Source organism: Pagrus pagrus, assembly GCF_965226575.1.
Source record: "Pagrus pagrus genome assembly, chromosome: 21".
Classification (NCBI taxonomy): Eukaryota; Metazoa; Chordata; class Actinopteri; order Spariformes; family Sparidae; genus Pagrus; species Pagrus pagrus.
Genome location: NC_140208.1, coordinates 20,518,724 through 20,539,587, shown reverse-complemented (window position 1 = coordinate 20,539,587; position 20,864 = coordinate 20,518,724). Strand labels below are relative to the sequence as shown.

The following is a 20,864-nucleotide window of genomic DNA, read 5'->3' as shown; positions in this document are numbered from 1 at the left end:
TTGTAGCAGAACTTGGTCAGAGCAATCAAATATTATGGAGAATAGTACCAAGTGTGTGCCAACCATGACGACTCATTGAAAATGGTAGAAAAACAAAAGAAAAGGGCCGCAATGGCTTATTGAGGTAGGATCTAATTTGACCTATTTTACAACCCCCAATGCAAAAATGTTGGGATGCTGTGTAAAACAAATATGGAACGTAAACATTTGCAAATCATTGTTGTATACACAGTTTGGTAGTTTAAAGAGTCCCACTCAACTCAGATAAAATGTCACATAAATGCCTTGAGGTATAAATACACTGATCCACAGTGGACACTGGGCCCCACACCACACCAATAAGGTACATTCATATTTAGCATAAACATGTATATGACCTGTAGAAGTATTTATTATTGCACTGCAGCATTGCAAAATAATGTGTTATTGAAGCAGTTAAGAGCAACAGTTTTCTAGATTTTATGAGTAAATGCAGGCTCCTGGATTCGCATTGCAAAAATGGGATTTAAACGATGAAATCAGTGATGTGTTGTAGTGCTTCAGCCGCGGTCTTAAAGGACTGCTATATGTTTTGTAAACCACCAGATGTCACTGTGCTTCGTGCCTTTGCCCAGCAGCTTCAAATCCTTTTGAGAAAACGGCCCTGCTTTCCCTGCATCTAACCAGGTGGTTTTGGTTCCTGAACCTTACCATCTCGAGGGTCTATCATGTAGTCGATGTCCTGAGGCTACTTTGAGCCCGCAGATAGACTGACTTGGTATGTTTGGCACAAACCCACAGAAGGTCCCAAAACCTTTACAGGGCTTCACCAGCCCATCTCTCCTAATTAGTACATTAGTACAATCATTACCGGGGCAAAAAGGCATGACCAAATTATGATCTGTGCTTACCTTAAAAGTCTTGAATGGCTTTACTCTGAAATACATTTGAGATCTTCCAACCTAAACAAACTCTCCTAAGCTGCTTTCAAATCTCTCCTTAAAATCTTTCTTTTTGTGCAAGCTTTTGGAAATGTATGATGCATGACCTTGTACTTATTTATACAGTTCGTTATATCTTTGTATTTGCATTTTACTGTTTTTATGCCTCCATGTTATTATCTTTTATTCTCACTTCATCTGCCATGTCTGATTTTCTTTTCTTTTATAAATTACAAATTAGGAAATGTGCCATATAAATTCATTTGTTAATAATAACAACAACAACAACATGTCCTCCTTCAACCTGAGCAGATCAGGGGGGGATTCCAGAAAGCGGGTTTTGTGAAAGCTCTGAGTTTGTTAACCCTGAGATGAGAGTTTTCAGTTCCAGAAAGAGAGGTAACTTAAACTCTGGGTCTGTTACTGCGGTAACTTACTCTGTGAACCTAACCTGCTCATTGGCAGGTTTACCTGAAGAAACCCTGAGTCTGACGGAGCTGTCCTTTCCTTCCCAGTCCGATCATGTTGAAGCAGAAATAATTCACATAGTTTTACACCAGGAGGAGAATTTAGATTCATATAGATGAGCTCTCACTCCCTGACGAGGACTGAACCGAACAGTAGACCGCTTCTCATCAGTCCGTCATTTATATTCTCCGGCCGCACAGCGAATACCTGGCAACACGTCATCGCTGACGTGCTCTCAGATCTGAACAATCCTCTTCTTTTTTTTTTTTCTTTTTTAATCACTTCGCAGGTTAATCAATCACCTTCCAGCAGCCAGAAAAAGAGAAATAACTCACATTTAATTTGGCTCTCTTTATTTCCCACAGATAGCTACAAAAGTATAGCCTATTGTATTTTTTCCAACAACGTAATTTTAAAGTCTGTGTTTTTAGTTTGCCACCGCATTGAGTATAAGACTAAATGACTTCTAGCTCAATCTGTAGACAGTAAGTGTGTGTCTGCATCTAATGTTGGGTCCTGTGGGTGAGTGACACCCAGCGACCTGACTCAGGACCAGCTCCTCTGCCGGACGTGGTGGAGGTGGAGGTGAGCACCACTTCATGTTCATCTACTCAGCAGGATGTTAGGACACAGATGTGTGTTAAACAGCATCTGTTGGTGGTAAAAGCTACTACAAGTTAAAATATCCACTGAATAAACTTTGACTTTGTTTAATATGTGAAATAAAACCGAAGAGAGGAGCCTAAAATAAAATAAAATAAAACATTGAACAACATTCAACCACTTCCTCAAAGGCTAATATAAAAGAAAATGATGTTAAATTCAAAATGAAAAGACGACCGCATCTAAAACTCTGTCAGTGATTTTTATTATGGCCGCAGTGTTACTATTTTTCCCCCAGAAAATGTCTGCTTCCTGTTTTCTCCCCTGTTGCCATGGTGAATCACAGTATCGGAGCTCCATTGATGATGGCTTTTTACTAGTCGTCAGGCACGAGCTCAACTCAGAGTTAACATACTCAGAGTCGACTTACCTAACTCAGATCAGCTGTTCTGGAACTGAAAACTCAGAGTTTCTCTTCACAGGGTAAGTCAACTCAGAGTTCAGGGTTAGCCTAAGAGTTTGTTGAACCTCCTTTCTGGAATACCCCTCTGGGCTGTCTATTTTGTTTTTGTACTTGCCATCGTCCCTATTATGGCCTTTAAGGGCTTCCAAAGCTGTCTGAAGAAGAGAGATATCTCTTCTATTTTAGCCTTTTTAATGGAGCTTGATCAATGTTTGGACCTAATGTGAGATTGAATTTAATATTTGAATGTCTCACAAACATACAACCAAAACAAGTTAAATGAAATAAATAAATCCAACATGTATCATAATAAATAAATACAAATGAACACATGCTTGTTACAGGAGTGGCTGAATTGCAGCTGCTCTGAAGAAAGCTAATTAGAGCTGATCAGCAACAGCTGTGCCACCTGCATGAGAGGCTTTTTCAGACCCAGTGTGTGGCACAGGTAGCATTTTCTCTTGGTGACTGATGCAATGGGAGCTATTTGGGCCTTCTTCATTTGTGTCCTGACTGTCTGGCTTGCCAAAGGTTTTCACATTTCCTTCTATTTCAAGCTTCTGTTTAAAAAAAATGGTAATGGAGTATAGAAACTGTAAGAGTAAGTTTATTTGATTTCTGGCAAAAACTTATACATACTAAAGGATGCTTTGGCATAACTTAAAGTGAAATTTTAGCTGCCACTGGTCTGTGATGTATCGTGCCATCAAATGACATGAACATTTGATTAATTGCAAGTGTACTATCCATAGGCTCTTGTTTGCCAGTTGGTGGGACAAATAAAGTTAGTGATCATGGGCTTCAGAGGACAATGGAAGGTAAGAGCGTTTGTGCCCAAATCTTTTCAGAGCTCTTTTCAGAGCTACTTTCTGGCACTAACTTAATTTCCTTTTTGTACAACAGATTTGTCTCCCAATGAGCTCTCGTTAAAGAAGGCCTTTGCACTTCTCCAGTCAATGGAGTCCATGTTGGAGCAAGAAGCTAAGGAAGGTGAGCAGGTTCAGTGAAATTCTACTGGTAGAATGTGTGTGTGTGTGTGGAGCCTATTAGTCTTACAATGAGATCTATTTTTCAGTTCAATGCTTTTGTCTGGTGTTGCAACAAAATGCCTAACTTTAACTACATCACCTTACAATGTCAAGTATATAGCTGCTTTAACATCAGGGATGCACAAAGAGCCAAATGTTCTGTTAGACTGGTGGTCAGAGTTTAAGTCTCTTATGGTGTATCTATAGTTTAATACAAATGTTTTTAGCTGTGAATTTTCACAGCAGTGTAAGTGTAAAGAACATTACTCCTTACATTACATAATTCCTTTCACTTCACAATTGTTTTTGTCAATCAACTGTCTCACTTTCAGTACAACTGGAAACCAATGCTGTGGAAGCTGAGTCATCAATTGGCCACCTGAAACTTGTACAAACTCTGAACAGACCAAAACAGCTCAAAACTGGCAGCAGCAGCCACTACAACGGCAGCGCCATCCATGCCTACAACGACAGCAGCAGCAGCAGCCACCACAACGGCAGCGCCGTCCATGCCTACAACGACAGCAGCAGCAGTCACCACAACGGCAGCGCCGTCCATGCCTACAACGACAGCAGCAGTCACCACAACGGCAGCGCCGTCCATGCCTACAACGACAGCAGCAGCAGCCACTACAACGGCAGCACCGTCCATGCCTACAACGACAGCAGCAGCAGCCACTACAACGGCAGCGCCGTCAATGCCTACAATGACAGCAGCAGCAGCCACCACAACGGCAGCGCCGTCCATGCCTACAATGACAGCAGCAGCAGCAGCCACCACAACGGCAGCGCCGTCCATGCCTACAACGACAGCAGCAGCCACCACAACGGCAGCGCCGTCCATGCCTACAACGACAGCAGCAGCAGCAGCCACCACAACGGCAGCGCCGTCCATGCCTACAACGACAGCAGCAGCAGCAGCCACCACAACGGCAGCGCCGTCCATGCCTACAACGACAGCAGCAGCCACCACAACGGCAGCGCCGTCCATGCCTACAACGACAGCAGCAGCAGCAGCCACCACAACGGCAGCGCCGTCCATGCCTACAACGACAGCAGCAGCCACCACAACGGCAGCGCCGTCCATGCCTACAACGACAGCAGCAGCAGCCACCACAACGACAGCAGCAGCAGCCACCACAACGACAGCAGCAGCAGCCACCACAACGGCAGCGCCGTCCATGCCTACAACGACAGCAGCAGCAGCCACCACAACGGCAGCGCCGTCCATGCCTACAACGACAGCAGCAGCAGCAGCCACCACAACGGCAGCGCCGTCCATGCCTACAACGACAGCAGCAGCAGCAGCCACCACAACGGCAGCGCCGTCCATGCCTACAACGACAGCAGCAGCAGCAGCCACCACAACGGCAGCGCCGTCCATGCCTACAACGACAGCAGCAGCAGCAGCCACCACAACGGCAGCGCCGTCCATGCCTACAACGACAGCAGCAGCAGCCACCACAACGGCAGCGCCGTCCATGCCTACAACGACAGCAGCAGTAGCCACCACAACGACAGCAGCAGCAGCCACTACAACGGCAGCGCTGTCCATGCCTACAACGACAGCAGCAGCAGCCACTACAACGGCAGCGCCGTCCATGCCTACAACGACAGCAGCAGCAGCCACTACAACGGCAGCGCCGTCCATGCCTACAACGACAGCAGCAGCAGCCACTACAACGGCAGCGCCGTCCATGCCTACAACGACAGCAGCAGCAGCAGCCACTACAACGGCAGCAGCGGCAGCGCCGTCCATGCCTACAACGACAGCAGCAGCAGCAGCCACTACAGCAGCGGCAGCGCCATCCATGCCTACAACGACAGCAGCAGCAGCCACCACAACGGTAGCAGCGGCAGCACCGTCCATGCCTACAACGACAGCAGCAGCAGCCACTACAACGGTAGCAGCGGCAGCGCCGTCCATGCCTACAACGACAGCAGCAGCAGCAGCCACTACAACGGTAGCAGCGGCAGCGCCGTCCATGCCTACAATGACAGCAGCAGCAGCCACTACAACGGCAGCGCCGTCCATGCCTACAATGACAGCAGCAGCCACTACAACGGCAGCGCCGTCCATGCCTACAACGACAGCAGCAGCCACTACAACGGCAGCGCCGTCCATGCCTACAACGACAGCAGCAGCAGCCACCACAACGGCAGCGCCGTCCATGCCTACAACGACAGCAGCAGCAGCAGCCACCACAACGGCAACGCCAGCCAGCCTACGGCAGCAGCAGCTGCCACTATAGCAGCGTCGTCCATGCCTACAGCAGCAGCAGCAGCAGCCGCCACTATGGCAGCACCGTCCAAGACTACAACAGCAGCAGCAGCAGCCGCCGCAACGGCAGTGCCAGGCATGCCTACGACAGCAGCAGCAGTAAAGGTTCCTTTACCTAAAGGCATCCTTCCTGAAGCCAGAGGAGGCATCTGAAGGTAGTGCAAATGCTGCAGATTGACGCAGGGGCAGAGTCATCCGTGCTTTAGATCTTGAGATCCCAAAACTGATCACAAACTCTAGTGTCCACATTGAGATGCCGCTAAGGTCTGGAGTAGGTTTGTGGAACCATGCAAGAGTTCATTTGAAAATATTTCTGTATGTTCCAAGTTTTCTCTGCTTTAAATAAAACTCTTAACTGAGATCTGTTTCCTTATTTCTTCTTTCCCAGATATGATCTTGGGATTAGTTAAAAGACAAATATAATTACTGGGTTTTGTGCAAGTGAAAATGGAAAAGAGATTTATTTTTTTGTGCACAAATTATAGCTGCCAAAGGTGCGTCTCCCCCTGTATTTTGAATTCAAGACTTGGAATGTACTATAACTTAAAACTAGCTACTTGAGTATAAGAATCACTAAGGACAAATTCCAGACTTGGACTTTAAGGTGTTCATTGGGGCTCTCTTGCAAACATTAACGGTGTTACTAGGGTAACCCAAAAACAGTTTTTATTCACAAATGGAAGTTTTCTGAATCAGACATTTTCTCCTACAACCAATTCCCTATATTTAATGGCTTTGTCTTTAAATATACAATCCTAAAGATTGAAATCATTGCAAGTGGGAGTGTCTGCGTACTTGGGGACGTTTGTTGCCTGGTCAGTTCCCAAAGAGCAGTTTGCAGCATTAATGTACTGACCAGGCAAGTAACCAGTGATGTCAGCCTGATGGGCAATAGCAAATATTATCTCCAACACAAAGCATAAATAATACAAACTAGGCCAAAACCCACCATGTAGCCATCTAAGCTGACAAATGACTAGCAGAAACTATTTAGAATTGAGCAAGGAGAAATGCTACTCCAAGACCACCACAAGTCATTTTATTTTGTATTATAATTCAAAACTGACAGGATAACACCATAAACTTCATTTTATGAAATGTGAGTATAAAAAACATTGTAGAGACTTGCATTGCAATAGTTAATTAGTTATGGCATCCATGATAAAGAATATAGGGTTAAACTACAGTACCCCCTACCTTTTAATGTGTACAATATGAATTCAGTCCATGTTAAGTGCTTCATCATGCCATTTCTTTTCTGTGTCCATGGTTGTCAGTCATCAAAGTCTTCATCGATATGTTAGCGACTACTGTACCTCTATACTGCACTTACTCGATCCAGTGTTCACCTGTAAGTTTTCAGTCACTTTCGAGCCACCTGCAGCATTTCCTCCACAGTCAGTAATTTTTCTCTGGGTTTTCCACTGGCTTCACCCCTACTCATCTCCAGACTGTCTATCTTCTCCCAGTCGGAGAAAATCACTGGTTTCACTCCTACAGAGGATAAAAAATTAATTAAAAAACACATTTAGTCCAAACCAACATACTCCTGGTTAGGTTGTGGAATCCAACATTCTGACTGTGATGAAACAACCAAAGAGACAGTAGAGTACCTCTTTCTTCTAGCAGGCCACTGATGCTTTGTGAACCAGGCTTGGCAGCTGATACATCCACCAGTCCAGACTCCATGTCCTCCACAACTGAACGTGCAGTGTCAAAACTATTGTTCATAGTGGTGGCTATCACCCCAGTAGGGCCTGTTTTCAGCCAGCCACTACAATATAGACCTGGAAAGAAAGATGGATACATTACATGTTTTCAGTTAAACATTTTAGCTTGCTGAGTGGTGTTGTTCTTTATGGTATTTACTGAGTACCTGCAGTGTGTTGAACACGGCCCATGTTGTTTGGGACGATGGCTTTGTGTGAGTCAAACGGCAATGATGGATCGATGGGGAGGCTCTTGTAGCCGATACTACTAATGACCAGACCACAGGTCACATCCTCCACTTCTCCAGTGAGCACTGCCCGGGCTCCCTCACCTGAATCCTGGACACACAGAGGTAACAGTCTTTAACCAGACCTATGTACTAGGCAGCTGCACAAGGCTACATGACTTCTTGAGTTTTAAAATCCAAACTCTGTTTACCTCCAGCCTGTTGACTGCCAGTCGGATGCCAGCTGCTCTGTTGTTGTGAGGGTTGGCCAGGATTTCAATGGGGCTCCGTAAGAATCGAAAGGCCCAGACACGGGAGGCCTTGTTTCGCCTCTCCTGCTCCTTCCCACCTGGAATCTCCAGGGCCGTCTTCAACATCAACTCTGTCAGACGCTTCCTTGGCCTCGGCAAATCTGACACAGCACAGATACTTATGTTTAAAATGAACAACTGTCGGCTTTGAGATAATTTCTGATCCCAAATGTTTTCTTTACCTTTAAAGTGATGAGAAAGAGTGAGAGAGCATGTGTGAGTTACAACAACTTTATGTTTTATGGCATCACCAAATTCGCCACACCAAAGCTGTTCAACGACAACTCAGTTTTTGGTATGATGCATCATCAAGGTCTTATGGCTTATCTGACCAAATTTGAGGTGGATATATTCAAACTGGGAGGCGCAGTACAACAAAGTATAAAACATGATATTTCCTGTTGCCAGTAGGTGGCGCGATGTGTTCAGAATGGAACTGTTATCACGCATGTACAGTTTGGGGCAGATTCAAACAAGTGCAGTGGAGTTACACACAACATCCTGTTTTTGTAAAAATATGCAAGTCTGACACCTTGCCACGGCAACGCCGTTGGACGAAAACTCTTTTGACCCTTTTGATAACTTTTCATTGTTAAAATCTTGTCTGTAGGCTGACCAAGTTTAAGTGGATTGGATTACAGCCCTAGGATGAGTTCAAGTATGCTCCTGAAAATGGCCAAAAATGCACTAAATTTTCAAAATAAACTCAAAATGGAAGACTTCAGCCCTAGTCTAGGCATGTTCTATCTATGTAACAAACGTCACATATTGAATGTGAATTTTGGTCAAAAGTTAAAGGGGGGGAGGGGCTATGTTTTTTTCAAAAGTGTTGGGGTCGCTATAGAGCCAGTTTTCCACATGCATTCCCGAGACCCATATCAGATGTACATTTTCACTGATTTTGACAACCTTGAAAAGTTTTGTGAATTTTCAAGCATGTTTAGCCTGTCAAAAATAGGATTTACTTTGAAGAAGAAAGAGAGAGAGAGAGAAAGAAAGATTTTATTTTAGATTTGTTTTTCAAATAAGGAAACAGATAACTTTTTTTTTTAAAAAAAGGAATACATTCTTGATACATATGCATACAGCATAACATTTTTAGCTGAACTTTTATTTAAACCACTTTTTTGCTTATATTAGACTAAAATGCTCCTCAATCTACCTGACTATAACCACATGACAACTTGCTGATTAAAGGTTTACTGACTAATTCATCAATGACTAAAATATATCAAAAGCCATTGGCCAGAATATTGATGGTTCTTAAGACAAGACAAAAAATGTTTTGTTGAAAAAAATCTGACTAAAATTAAATGATATTTGATCCCAGGACTAAGAATAAACATAAATGGCAAAATTAACACTAGTACATATACCCAATCTAAGTGTGTGTGCATATGTGTATTTTCATCTGTGTTTGTGTGCATAGTTTACAGTAAATGCACACATGATCATGTGGCTTCTGCCATTTTACTGAACATGGAAAAAGTGTGTAGGTGTATCTGTGAAAATGTAGCACATATTCAGAAGTGTGCGTGTACCAGATTTCAGTTATCAAAAACCCATACAAGGACCCACACACACACATACACACACACTACTTATATATCTCCATTATCTTATCTCCATTCTATTAAAATATCTCCACACTGCAGTGAAAATGTTTAAACTCTTCATAAATTTCCTGTAAGTGCATGTATTTTGATGTGCTGCTGTGACCACGAACAAGTCACCACTGCAGTGTTGCTAATATCATCACTGACAGTCTGAGTTTAGAGGCACTGACAAGAAGAAGACATGAACCACCAACTTCTAATAATATCCTTCACTTACTGCTTGACATGTTTACCAGAGATGAGCTCAAGGTTCTCATAATTAGCCATGAACTGGGGCAAGGAGATTGTTATCACTATCAGCCGGAACATGCTCAGCACCATTAGACAGCCCAATGTCATCTCTGTAGCAAGGATAAGACCTGACCACAAGGTCATCAGACCGATGATGGCATGTGGACTTGCATATTTTGAGTTTTTAAACCTGCAGTTTCTTCTCAACAGTTTCCATTCACCTCACCATATATGGCTATAGGTCTCAATAGGGCATGTTCCGCCTGTTAACCACAGAGTACATGTCTTCCTTCCTTCACCAGTGTCTGAAATGTCAAAGTCGTATTACTGTTGCACCCATACTTTCAACACATTTACATTACAACAGTTATGTTACATGTTCTCCACTCCCAGTTTAAGAAAAGAAAAACAAACTCGTATTCTGTATTACATTTAATAAATACGTTACATAACGTATGTAGCCTATTGTACTGCGTTAACTCAAACTGTGAAATGGCCTCATTCTCAGGGCCTGATGTCAACTGAAGATACAGTGTACAGTGCAAATCTTCACATTTACCCAGTTCAAGAAGAGCAGACTGATGAAATGACAAAAGGGAAGCCCAATCCTCAAAAAGGGGAAGGATATGAAGATAAAATGTTATTTCTTACCTTTAAGGGCCTCTTTAACACCCTCAAAATCATCTGCCATCATCTCAGGTCTAGTGTCTGGCAGGTTCACCATTTCTCTAAACTCCTGCAGACACGGAAAGACAGCAGGGATGACTCATTTGGACAGTAAAATAAATTCAAGTTGGAAAGAGGTCTTAGTGACTAACTATGGTGAGTTAAAATTGTGGTTTACTACATCTTGGATCTTATTTTCATAGTTCTGGACATTATTTCTAACTATATTCAGTGGTAACACGGTACTGACCACAGAAGCAGTTCAGAAAGCAGCGATATGATCTAAACTAGTAGTTCTTTGCTACCAGGAGTAATGGTACCCTATGGGGTACTTGTGCTGTTACAATGGGTACATGGAAAGACAGTGTGCAGTAGTTCAATTAAATTGAAAATCAATGAATTATGTAAAAAAAAATATCCACAAGTTTGTATTTGAGGAAAACAAACATCTTTACAGGATGATGAATCTTTGTGATGCTGATCTTTAGTTAATTTGTTTTTAAATATTTAGCTAAAAGTAATGGATATAAGAGTTGTAATCAGGTCAAATTAATGTGGCAGTACTTGGTGGTGTTGGATGCACCGATACATAACGTCCCATAGGTGCTCAGTTGGATTTAGGTCAGGGGAATGGAGGGCCAGTCAATGGCATCAATGCCTTTGTCATCCAGGAACTGTCTACACACTCTGGCCACATGAGGCCGGGCATTGTCCTGCATCAGAAGGAACCCAGGGTCCACTGCACCAGCGTGAAGTCTGACTATCGCTCTGAGGATTTCATCCCGGTACCTAACAGCAGTCAGTGTACCACTGGCTATGACACTGAAGTCTGTGCGAGCCTCTAAGGATATGCCTCCCCAGACCATCACTGGCACATCATTTAATGACGGTCAAATGAAATCACACGGGTTAGAGTGGGGTTGGAGTAGTGTTCATAAAACAAGAAGATCGTTACAGCTGAGAGACTGTACAGTACTTTCTTTTTTAAGATAAACATCGGCAACAGTTGTTATTCCTTTCTTGAACAAACAGTCTCTTCTGACACACACCTTGATCGTGCAAGCGACCTGTATGGGTCCTCTCCTGCCAACAATCAGCACCCTGCGGACCTGGCTCTTTACCAGAGCCTGCAAGGCTGGCTGGGTGATATCAGTCTTCTGTAAAAAAAATAAAAATAATAATAATTATTTTCAAATTCTTTATTTTCTTCATTCGTAACAAAACACTGCAAAATGCAATGCTGTCATTACTGTCAACAGTGACAGGCCTTAGGGATCTTTTTCTTTTTTTAAACATGTTTACACTTTATGCTTTTCCGTTTTCTTTGAGTCATGAGTCAGTGGTCCACACAGAATCCCAAAAACTGGAAATCATTTGCATCTACTTTCTGTAAATTTGATGATTAAATGTATCTGCAGGCAATCTCAGTGGATTGCAAACACACATCTCAATGGTGCAGTAAGCAAGAAAGATTGCTGACTGTTGAATCTCATTCCCAGGTCGTCAAAAACAAATGCTTTGGATAGGTAGGTCACCAATCCACCCGGATAGTCAACCATCTTTCTCCAGAATCAGTTCATGTACCTTTAACCCAAACATGGAGCTGTTATTGCATGATATCCGATTGTCTTGTAGAGCAATGTGGGAAGGTGTGATGGTAATCTTTTTTAAAGAGATGGAGTTACAAGTTGCTCCCTGCCAAACTCACGCTTTCACGCAACAGCAACTGTCAGATTATTTTAGTGGACAAAAAGCCGAGATGATCTCACCATCCTGTAAACAACAACATCTTTGCAATCTTCTGAGGGCAAAGCATTCAAGATTTGCTATGTTGAAATAGTTTCAGACTGATGACCTCTCTTCCGTACTTATTTCACTCCTCAATGGCTTCATACATTAAAGATCATGCTGTGTGGTTGCTTTGCTTGTTTGCTATACATTTATTACTATATTATTATGTTGAAGCTACAACAGGATATGCAGGAATCCTGAAGTTAAATTTAATACCTTTTAAGACCTTGTTTAAGACCCATTCTATACATCTTAAGACCTAATAACTACTTCCAGTTCCAACCGGTTACATCAGCGACAAACTTTAACTTACATTTACTATGTACTGATTGTAAGATATCACAACTTAACAGTCTTAACTTGTGGTAACATAACTCCAATAGGCGGGGTGGGAACATAGCGCAAGAGAATGAACTGAGTGATTAACCCAATGCAAGGTTTAGAAAGAAACCATTAGAAGCCAGTAATTGACCAACAAACAAAACAATTGACAAAACTAAAAATGAAATATATTAAACTTTGGTGAGCTTCAGGAGGAAAAATACGATTTACTTTGGAGGAGAAGAGAGAGAGAGAGAAAGAGAGAGAGAAAGAGAGAGAGAAAGAAAGATTTTTAGATTTGTTTTTTAAAAAAAGGCAACAGATTTTATTTTTTTTTAAAAAGGAATACATTCTTGATACATATGCATACAGCATAACATTTTTAGCTAAACTTTTATTTAAACCACTTTTTTGCTTATATTAGACTAAAATGCTCCTCAATCTACCTGACTATAACCACATGACAACTTGCTGATTAAAGGTTTACTGACTAATTCATCAATGACTAAAATATATCAAAAGCCATTGGCCAGAATATTGATGGTTCTTAAGACAAGACAAAAATGTTTTGTTGATAAAAATCTGACTAAAATTAAATGACATTTGATCTCAGGACTAAGAATAAACATAAATTGCAAAATTAACACTAGTACATATACCCAATCTAAGTGTGTGTGCATATGTGTATTTTCATCTGTGTTTGTGTGCATAGTTTACAGTAAATGCACACATGATCATGTGGCTTCTGCCATTTTACTGAACATGGAAAAAGTGTGTAGGTGTATCTGTGAAAATGTAGCACATATTCAGAAGTGTGCATATACCAGATTTCAGTTATCAAAAACCCATACAAGGACCCACCCACACACACACACACACACACACACACACACACACACACACACACACACACACACACACACACACACACACTACTAACAAAAATATCTCCACACTGCAGTGAAAATGTTTAAACTCTTCATGAATTTCCTGTAAGTTATTTTGATGTGCTGCTGTGACCACGAACAAGTCACCACTGCAGTGTTGCTAATATCATCACTGACAGTCTGAATTTAGAGGCACTGAAAATGACCATGTGAGAAGGCTGGATGGTAATCTTTTTACATTACAATTTGCTCTCAATTTGGTCATGCCATGTTCGAACTCCCTCACAAAAACCCAGTAGTGGAAGAAGTATCAAAATCTTTTACTCAAATCAAAGGAGCAATACAACAATGTAAAAGTACTCCACAACAGGTAAAAGTCCTGCATTCAAAATCCTACTTAAGTAAAAGTACAGTATTATCAGCTAAAAGTACTTAAAGGTTAAAGAAAGAAAATTAGTGGAATTAAAAGTTGGCCCTGTGTGACTGATATATTATTAGATAATTTATCATTAGATTATTAGTATTGTATCAATTCTGTTGGAGCTGTAATTACTCCATAACCTATTAGGTAGTTTCATCCAGTGGTTCCCAAACTAGGGGACGGGCCCCTCCAAAGGTTCACAAGAGAAATCTGAGGGGTGCTGAGATTATTAATGGAGTAGAAAATAAGAAAGAAGTTCTGCTATGCAAATTTGTATTATTTTCCAGAACTTTGGTCTAATCTTGGCTTTTTTGTGAAATATTGAGTGTATAGTGAGTGAGTTTTACCTCAAAGAGCCACAGATATCTATTTAAAGTAAACCATATGAGGAATTAGTAGGGTAACAAGTTGTCTGGTAACAACTCATGGTCACGCAATGATTCAATTAAGGCAAACTTTACCTATTTGGATAAATGTACATATTGAAAACAAGCTATAAAATTGAACACCTTGGAAAACAGCATATCAGACTTTTTAATAATTTTTAAGGGCCTTAATTTTCACTAAATTGATTTATAATCTCTAATACTTTTTAAGACCCCGCATACACCCGGTACAATCAACTTCTTTTTGTGTTGATTCTGGCGGCCCCTGTGGACAAAAGAAGCATGAGCACCATGTCATAAAGATCATAAACTGGCTTACTTGAGCATTTGTTTTGAAAGCGAGTAATAGAAAGAGGCAACACCCATTTAATACCATTTTTTCTTTTTTTAAACACAGCTGTTTGCAGGATGCATTGTGTCTATGTAAGGTCAATAACTGTAATATGACGATGGTAAAACAAAGTAAACTTTGTTTTAGTGTCGTACCACCAGACTACAGAGCAGCTTCTTTCCTCAGGCTGTGAGACTCCTCAATTAATCCTCAGCACTCTGCCATAAAAAAATATTTTAACTTTATGAATAATCCAACCCAGATAAATCGGAATCCATCCCAGTGACAATCATTAAGAATAACTATATAAAAATAGACAATCTTCTGGCTAATGTTCTATTTGCTTGTGTAGGTGCTTCCTATGTGTCCTTAATAAATACACTATCTTATCTATCTAGTTCATAAAGAGGCAACAGTATTAAACTCAGACTGTTTCATAACCAGTTAAAAGTTCCTTGTAGTGTGTTTAAATAACCAAGGCTGTGTGTTTCCCACCTTTAAAATGTCAACGGGAGCCAGCAGGATTCTTGCTACATCCAAGGCCACGTTGCCTTGTCCCAAAATGACTGCTGTTTCACAATTCAGGTCCGGACTAAGCTGGATTGAAATGATAACAGACAGAAACTGAGATTTGAAGATAAAGACATGGAACGAAAGTAAAAAAAAACAAACAAACGTCAGGACTAATCTGATAATGTCTTCACACGATCTAAAGCATACCTCTTGACAGCTTGGCAGCCCATTGTACCAGCCAACGAAGTCTTTGGCAGAGTAAACACCGGCCAAGTCTTCTCCTGGCACTCCCATACTCCTGTTTCCCTCTGCTCCGTAACTCTTACATAAAAATATACAAAAAGCAACTAGTAAGGATGCTTAATATGCACACAAACATCATTAGGACAACAGAGCAGTGTGTTTTCGTGTCCTTACCAGTACGACTGCATGATAGGCTTGCTGCAGCTCCTCAATGCTCACATCCTTCCCCACATTCACATTCCCGTAGAAGCTGCAGCGTGAATTTTTGGCTGTCTGTGTGAATGTGTTGATGACGTTCTGACAAGGAGAAAATATCTGAATTATTCAAATGAAAACAATAAAAAGTTACTTTAGCACTGATTAAACTCAAATACAGGCACCAGTTTGTTATGGGACCACTATTGAAAGACTAGTCTGATGCAGGGGTTTCCCAAGTCTGACTGTCACTCCAGACAACTGCAACAATTGGAACCATTCAAATCTCCTTTTCACCCCCTCTACACATGGGACTTCAGTCACAACACTGTGAACTGTCACCTCCAAAAGTTCTTTATTCATTGTATGAATTGGGGGTCAAAGTGTACTATTTGTCTTGTACAAACATTTTTTGGAAATCATACACCGACATGAGCAAAACAGACTTAATATGAAATTAAATCAAACGCAAAATTTTAAATACATTTTATAGCATCTACTTAAAGGCCAGTTAAATGTTTTCTATGACTTTAAATTAAATTAAATCATTACACAAGGATGTATCACTAAATGTTGTAATCTTTCTGCTCATTTCACGGCTCTGCTGTAAGAGTGAAAGCTTTTTCAAGACTTTGTCTTGCACATGCAACTCTGTAACACAACACAGCATTCTCCAGGAGAACTCTTGCGTGTGATATCAGGTTTCTCTAATTGCCTGGATTACATAAAACAGGTTTCTCATAGTTTCAGTTACTTGAGTGAATGTAAACACACACTGACTGACATGTAAAACTCTTGCAGTTTAAGTGATTGTATATTTTAAAGTAAGGCAAACTATAGAATACGTTGCATGGGAAAGCAAGGTATAACTAAGGCAACACAGAGAAACAATAAATAGGAACCATCCTGTGACTGGATCACACCAGCCACGATGCCCTTCAACATGTTGACTTTCTGACCCATGCCTACTCAGTAGTTATTGCTACATTATTTGTCGGACCACATCACTCAACCTTCATTTTGTTCACAACTATACACTTATAAAGCCTTGTGACTGTATTATTATGATGCTATTGTGTTGGCAAAATCTGTCCACAGACAGACAGTATAAACACCTGGCAAAGCACTCAAAAACACTTTAGTTGTAGTTCTCGATACAACTGGTATCTTGGTGACCACCAAGGTACAATCCATCCTTTTTGCCATGATCACACTCTAGTGGAAGATAACTTTAACTTCTTGTATGCTAAATTCTAAATGTGTACTTAAGTACTTTTTATACTCTAGTCTTAGTATATAATATGTTTCTGGGACACAGTGAAGAACTTTAGATCACACTGCATACCTGTACACCACAAAACCTAGAGTCTGCTGGTTACATGGCTGCTTCAAAACCTGCTGAAAGTCCTGATCAATTATAAATACCCAAATAGTGTAGGACAGTTCTTTAGCATGTCTATACACGTCTATTGAGGACTAGATACCTTGACTTCGGGATGATCAGGGGCCACCCCGAACCTGACCAGACCGAAGGGGACGGGCAACCGCTCATAAATGTCCACCTCAACATCTTGGCGGGCCTGTGAGAATGATAAAGAAAAAAAAAAACACAACATGTAAAATTGAATTCAGTCACAACACTGTGAACTGTCACCTCCAAGAGTTCTGCGATGATACAGCCATTGTTGGATATGTGTCTGAGGGGAACGAACAGGAATATAGGGGGGTCAACGACTTTGTTAACTTTTGTGAATGCAACCACCTGCATATAAACACCAGTAAAACAAAGGAGATGGTGATCAACTTCCAGAGGAAGACACCACAGATCACACCAGTGAACATCCAGGTTTTGGACATAGAGATGGTGGCAAAATACAAATACCTGGACTGGACTGACAACACGGATGCCCTGTACAAGAAGGGCCAAAGTCGCCTCCATCTGCTGAGGAAACTGAGGTCCTTTGGGGTGCAGAGGACATTACTTTGAACATTTTATGACACTGTGGTAGCATCAGCGATCCTTTATGCAGTGGTCTGCAGGGGAGGTAGCAGCACGGACAGGGACAGAAAGAGACTGAACAAACTGGTTAGGAGGGCCAGCTCTGTCCTGGACTGTCCGCTGGATTCCTGTTTAAAGGGCAAAAATAAAGTAGGTGCTTTCCTTCATTTGTCTTATGTGTTTATTTGCATGGTAATGGAAATTCTATTTGTTCTGTTGCCTGTTAATTATCAATCTACTGAAAACATTTTATCGTGTGTTACATTATGGTCATTCTGTATTAGAAAATAAAATAGCTAGGTGACTCAGAAATACCAGTTTGGTCTACAAAAAGTGATGTAAGTGAGTTATTTCCTGTCCTATTTACAGCAGGTCTGTGAGGTTGAACGTTTGCACATCTATCTACAAGGCATCAACTCTAAAATAAACACGGTTCAATGAGATAGGGAGTGGTAGATATAATGGGGAAGGAGCAAGGTGAACATCTATTCTTCTGTTTTGACTCGTTATTTATCTAGGTGGGGCTGTAGGCTAAGACGTTAATACTACACATACAGAAACATTTTGTTTTGGTCAACTGAAAAGTCTTAAACTTTGAAACAGTCTCAATGTAATACTGATCCCTCTATATGATCTACAGTATATAAGCAAGCAAGAATAGTTATTCCTAATGCCTGTCACCAGGTCAGATTCCGACTTATCCAAGTTGAATAAATCATAAAATTCAAACTATTTTTTAATGATGGAGTGCTGAGGATGAATTGAGGAATTTCACAGCCTGAGGAAACAAGCTGCTCTGTAGTCTGGTGATACAGCACCAAAACGAAGTATACTTTGTTTCACCATCCTTAACATTTGCCACACGGGCCACCAGAATAAACAAAAAATTACACTTCCTTGCCGTACCGTTGTAGCTTTAACTGCCTTTCAAATAAGATTTAACCAATCCTAAATAACATTTGAAACATGCAGTAAAGAAAGAAATGTACAGTGTATTGCCACTGTTACAGAGTGGGAGTGTTTTCTATCTTCATCCATAAACAACAATAATGACAATAACAGTTTGTTGTTTTTTGTTTTTGGGCTCAAATAAGAGTAAGACACCGACATACTATCAGTTATTATGTTATTTCTACAACAAAACTCTAAAACAATAAATAAAGTGAAGGTATAAAGAAATCATTTATAACGTTGAAGCAGATGTGATACAGTTAACAAGGATAAGAGTGCAATACAGCAGTGAAAAATATAAAACCATGATGCCTGTTCGAAGTAGACAATTTGATGAAATATACATTGAAATTTTTCACTCCTTTATGCCATAACAGTTATCTCTTTTATCTTTGGGTGTGTTAGGCCATTGTAGGCAATGTTTCAAATCAGTGAGCAGGACTGCTTCATGGAAATATGAGATGTTTTATCTTTTATTTAAAAACTTGTTTATCTGGTTATTGTATCCCTAGTCAGTCTCTGATTTTCTAGACAATATACAACGATATAAAGAAACCTTTATCCATATCACCTATCTTAATGGCACACACCGACCAACACTGCCAAACAGGAAGTACCTTGATCAGATGCTGTGCCGTGTAGAACCCTGCAGGGCCGCTGCCAACAATACACACCTTCGGGCTGCAGATGGAAAAGGATGCCCTTCCACACACATTTATACCTACAGAATGAGCAGAGAATCAGAATTGTAATTGGACTAAATAACTTCTTAATTATGCATTATAATAGAATTCATACCCAGGTAAGTTCATTAACAGTTCACAATCAACCAGGGGAAAGGTTGGCACTAATCATAAGGCTGGTATTACTGCCCACTACGGGTTTTCTCATTGAAAGACAGAGTTGGGCATACAGCTGGACAGGGTTACATGTTACTGACATAACTGAGTGAAGTCAAGGAGTGTGTAGCTTTGTAGATAGGCCACTGACATAAATAATAATTGACTCATTTTTGTACAGGGTTTGACACGTGTTGCCTCCATACAGGTTAACTAAGCCTTAAAGCACTATGGCTACATATACATATACATATACATATACAGTTTCTGGGCGCCTCACCATCATGAAGTCGACTCATCCATCTACTTCTCCCTGTCCTCAAGCTCAACCAGGACAACAGCAGTTTCTGGCCGCTCATCCTTCTTCCCCGGCTGCAGACAGGCTTGAACCAAGAAAAAGTCCACTGTATCGTTTTCCTGGTACTTTGTGACCAGCTCTGCGTCACCGCCTCTGCTCTGAGCTTTGGACAGTTAGTCAGTCAGCTCGACAGAGAGCCGAGCCCAAAAGTCAAGGTGATAAACGTCCCTGTCTCTGGTAGTTTCCTCAGGCTACGTGTGGTCAACTAAAGTCAGTACACCAGTGCTAGGACCTGGCTACATTTTAAAGTTTCGACCCGCGTAAATTACAATTCAAATATTACACAGTTAACTACAGTATTGCCATAAGTAAACAGACCGGTTTCAAAGCGTCACCTTGTGTTACACTCACAACAGTCCGTGGAACACAGAGGAACCAGTACTTAGGTTCCGCAGCAGCAGTCTGTTCTCAGGCTAGCTCAGAGGATGTTAGCCAACCCAAAACAAATCCTCCACACGAGCTGCTGTCCAGGGACATACGACACAGAGACCCCCACTTTAAACTCAGTCGTTTTAAAAATTCATTTTGTGCCTACCTCGATGAAACTTTTAAACAGAGCTGCTTGAGGCTGAAGGGATTGTGCAATGGTCTCATGGTGTTCTTCTTTTTGATTTATTATGGGGTGCGTGCAATATATGTTATGTGCTATGTGTTTTACCGTGGGGTAGGTGCCATATTTGTTATGTCCAATGTATTGCTGTGACTGACATAACTGGTGCTGTTTAGATTTATGTTTATTTTACTGTAACTTGGAGGCATTTATGTACACAGCATTTGAGTCCAGGACACATTTCCCTGTGGGGACAGTAAAGTATATTGTATAGTATCATATCATATTGTATCTTTAGATATACTTTAAAATTAATGAGATCTTCTACAGAAACTACAACTGACTGACAGCTTCCACTAATGAGTAAGTATTTTCCCTATGGTTTCTGTGTGAACTAATTTGTCATGGAATAATCCATCCTATTTAGCAGCAAATGGCATTGTGCTCTTGGAAATATTTAGTATTTTATTTTTGTGCTTTGGCCTATGGTAAGATAACATTTTTAAAAAAGAAGAAATATACAGTAGGCGCAGGTGGGATTAAAAAAACAAACACC

The 20,864-nt window shown here is 41.1% G+C and overlaps 2 protein-coding genes across 3 annotated transcripts; one reads left to right on the top strand and one right to left on the bottom strand.

Moving 5' to 3' along the window:
* Positions 1 to 2,865: 2,865 nt before the first annotated feature.
* On the top strand, positions 2,866 to 6,124 carry LOC311250989 (uncharacterized protein). Of its 2 annotated transcripts, none has more exons than XM_084343219.1 (4): positions 2,866 to 2,985; positions 3,207 to 3,272; positions 3,358 to 3,444; positions 3,815 to 6,124. In XM_084343219.1, exons 1-4 carry the CDS (start codon positions 2,931 to 2,933, stop codon positions 5,914 to 5,916), a joined length of 2,310 nt encoding a protein of 769 aa, XP_084199345.1. In that variant the 5' UTR covers positions 2,866 to 2,930; the 3' UTR covers positions 5,917 to 6,124. The 2 variants fall into 2 exon arrangements, with proteins under 2 accessions (XP_084199345.1, XP_084199346.1); XM_084343220.1 differs by having other exon boundaries at positions 2,976 to 3,055.
* Positions 6,125 to 6,780: 656 nt separating this feature from the next.
* On the bottom strand, positions 6,781 to 20,085 carry fdxr (ferredoxin reductase). Its single transcript, XM_084343221.1, has 12 exons — positions 19,681 to 20,085; positions 19,179 to 19,282; positions 17,096 to 17,191; positions 15,591 to 15,713; positions 15,381 to 15,494; positions 15,156 to 15,257; positions 11,573 to 11,680; positions 10,509 to 10,593; positions 7,912 to 8,111; positions 7,640 to 7,811; positions 7,377 to 7,550; positions 6,781 to 7,257 (listed from the first exon to the last, which is right to left on the bottom strand). The coding sequence occupies exons 1-12, from the start codon at positions 19,757 to 19,759 to the stop codon at positions 7,127 to 7,129; spliced, it is 1,488 nt and encodes a 495-aa protein (XP_084199347.1). The 5' UTR covers positions 19,760 to 20,085; the 3' UTR covers positions 6,781 to 7,126.
* Between the last annotated feature and the right edge of the window lie 779 nt (positions 20,086 to 20,864).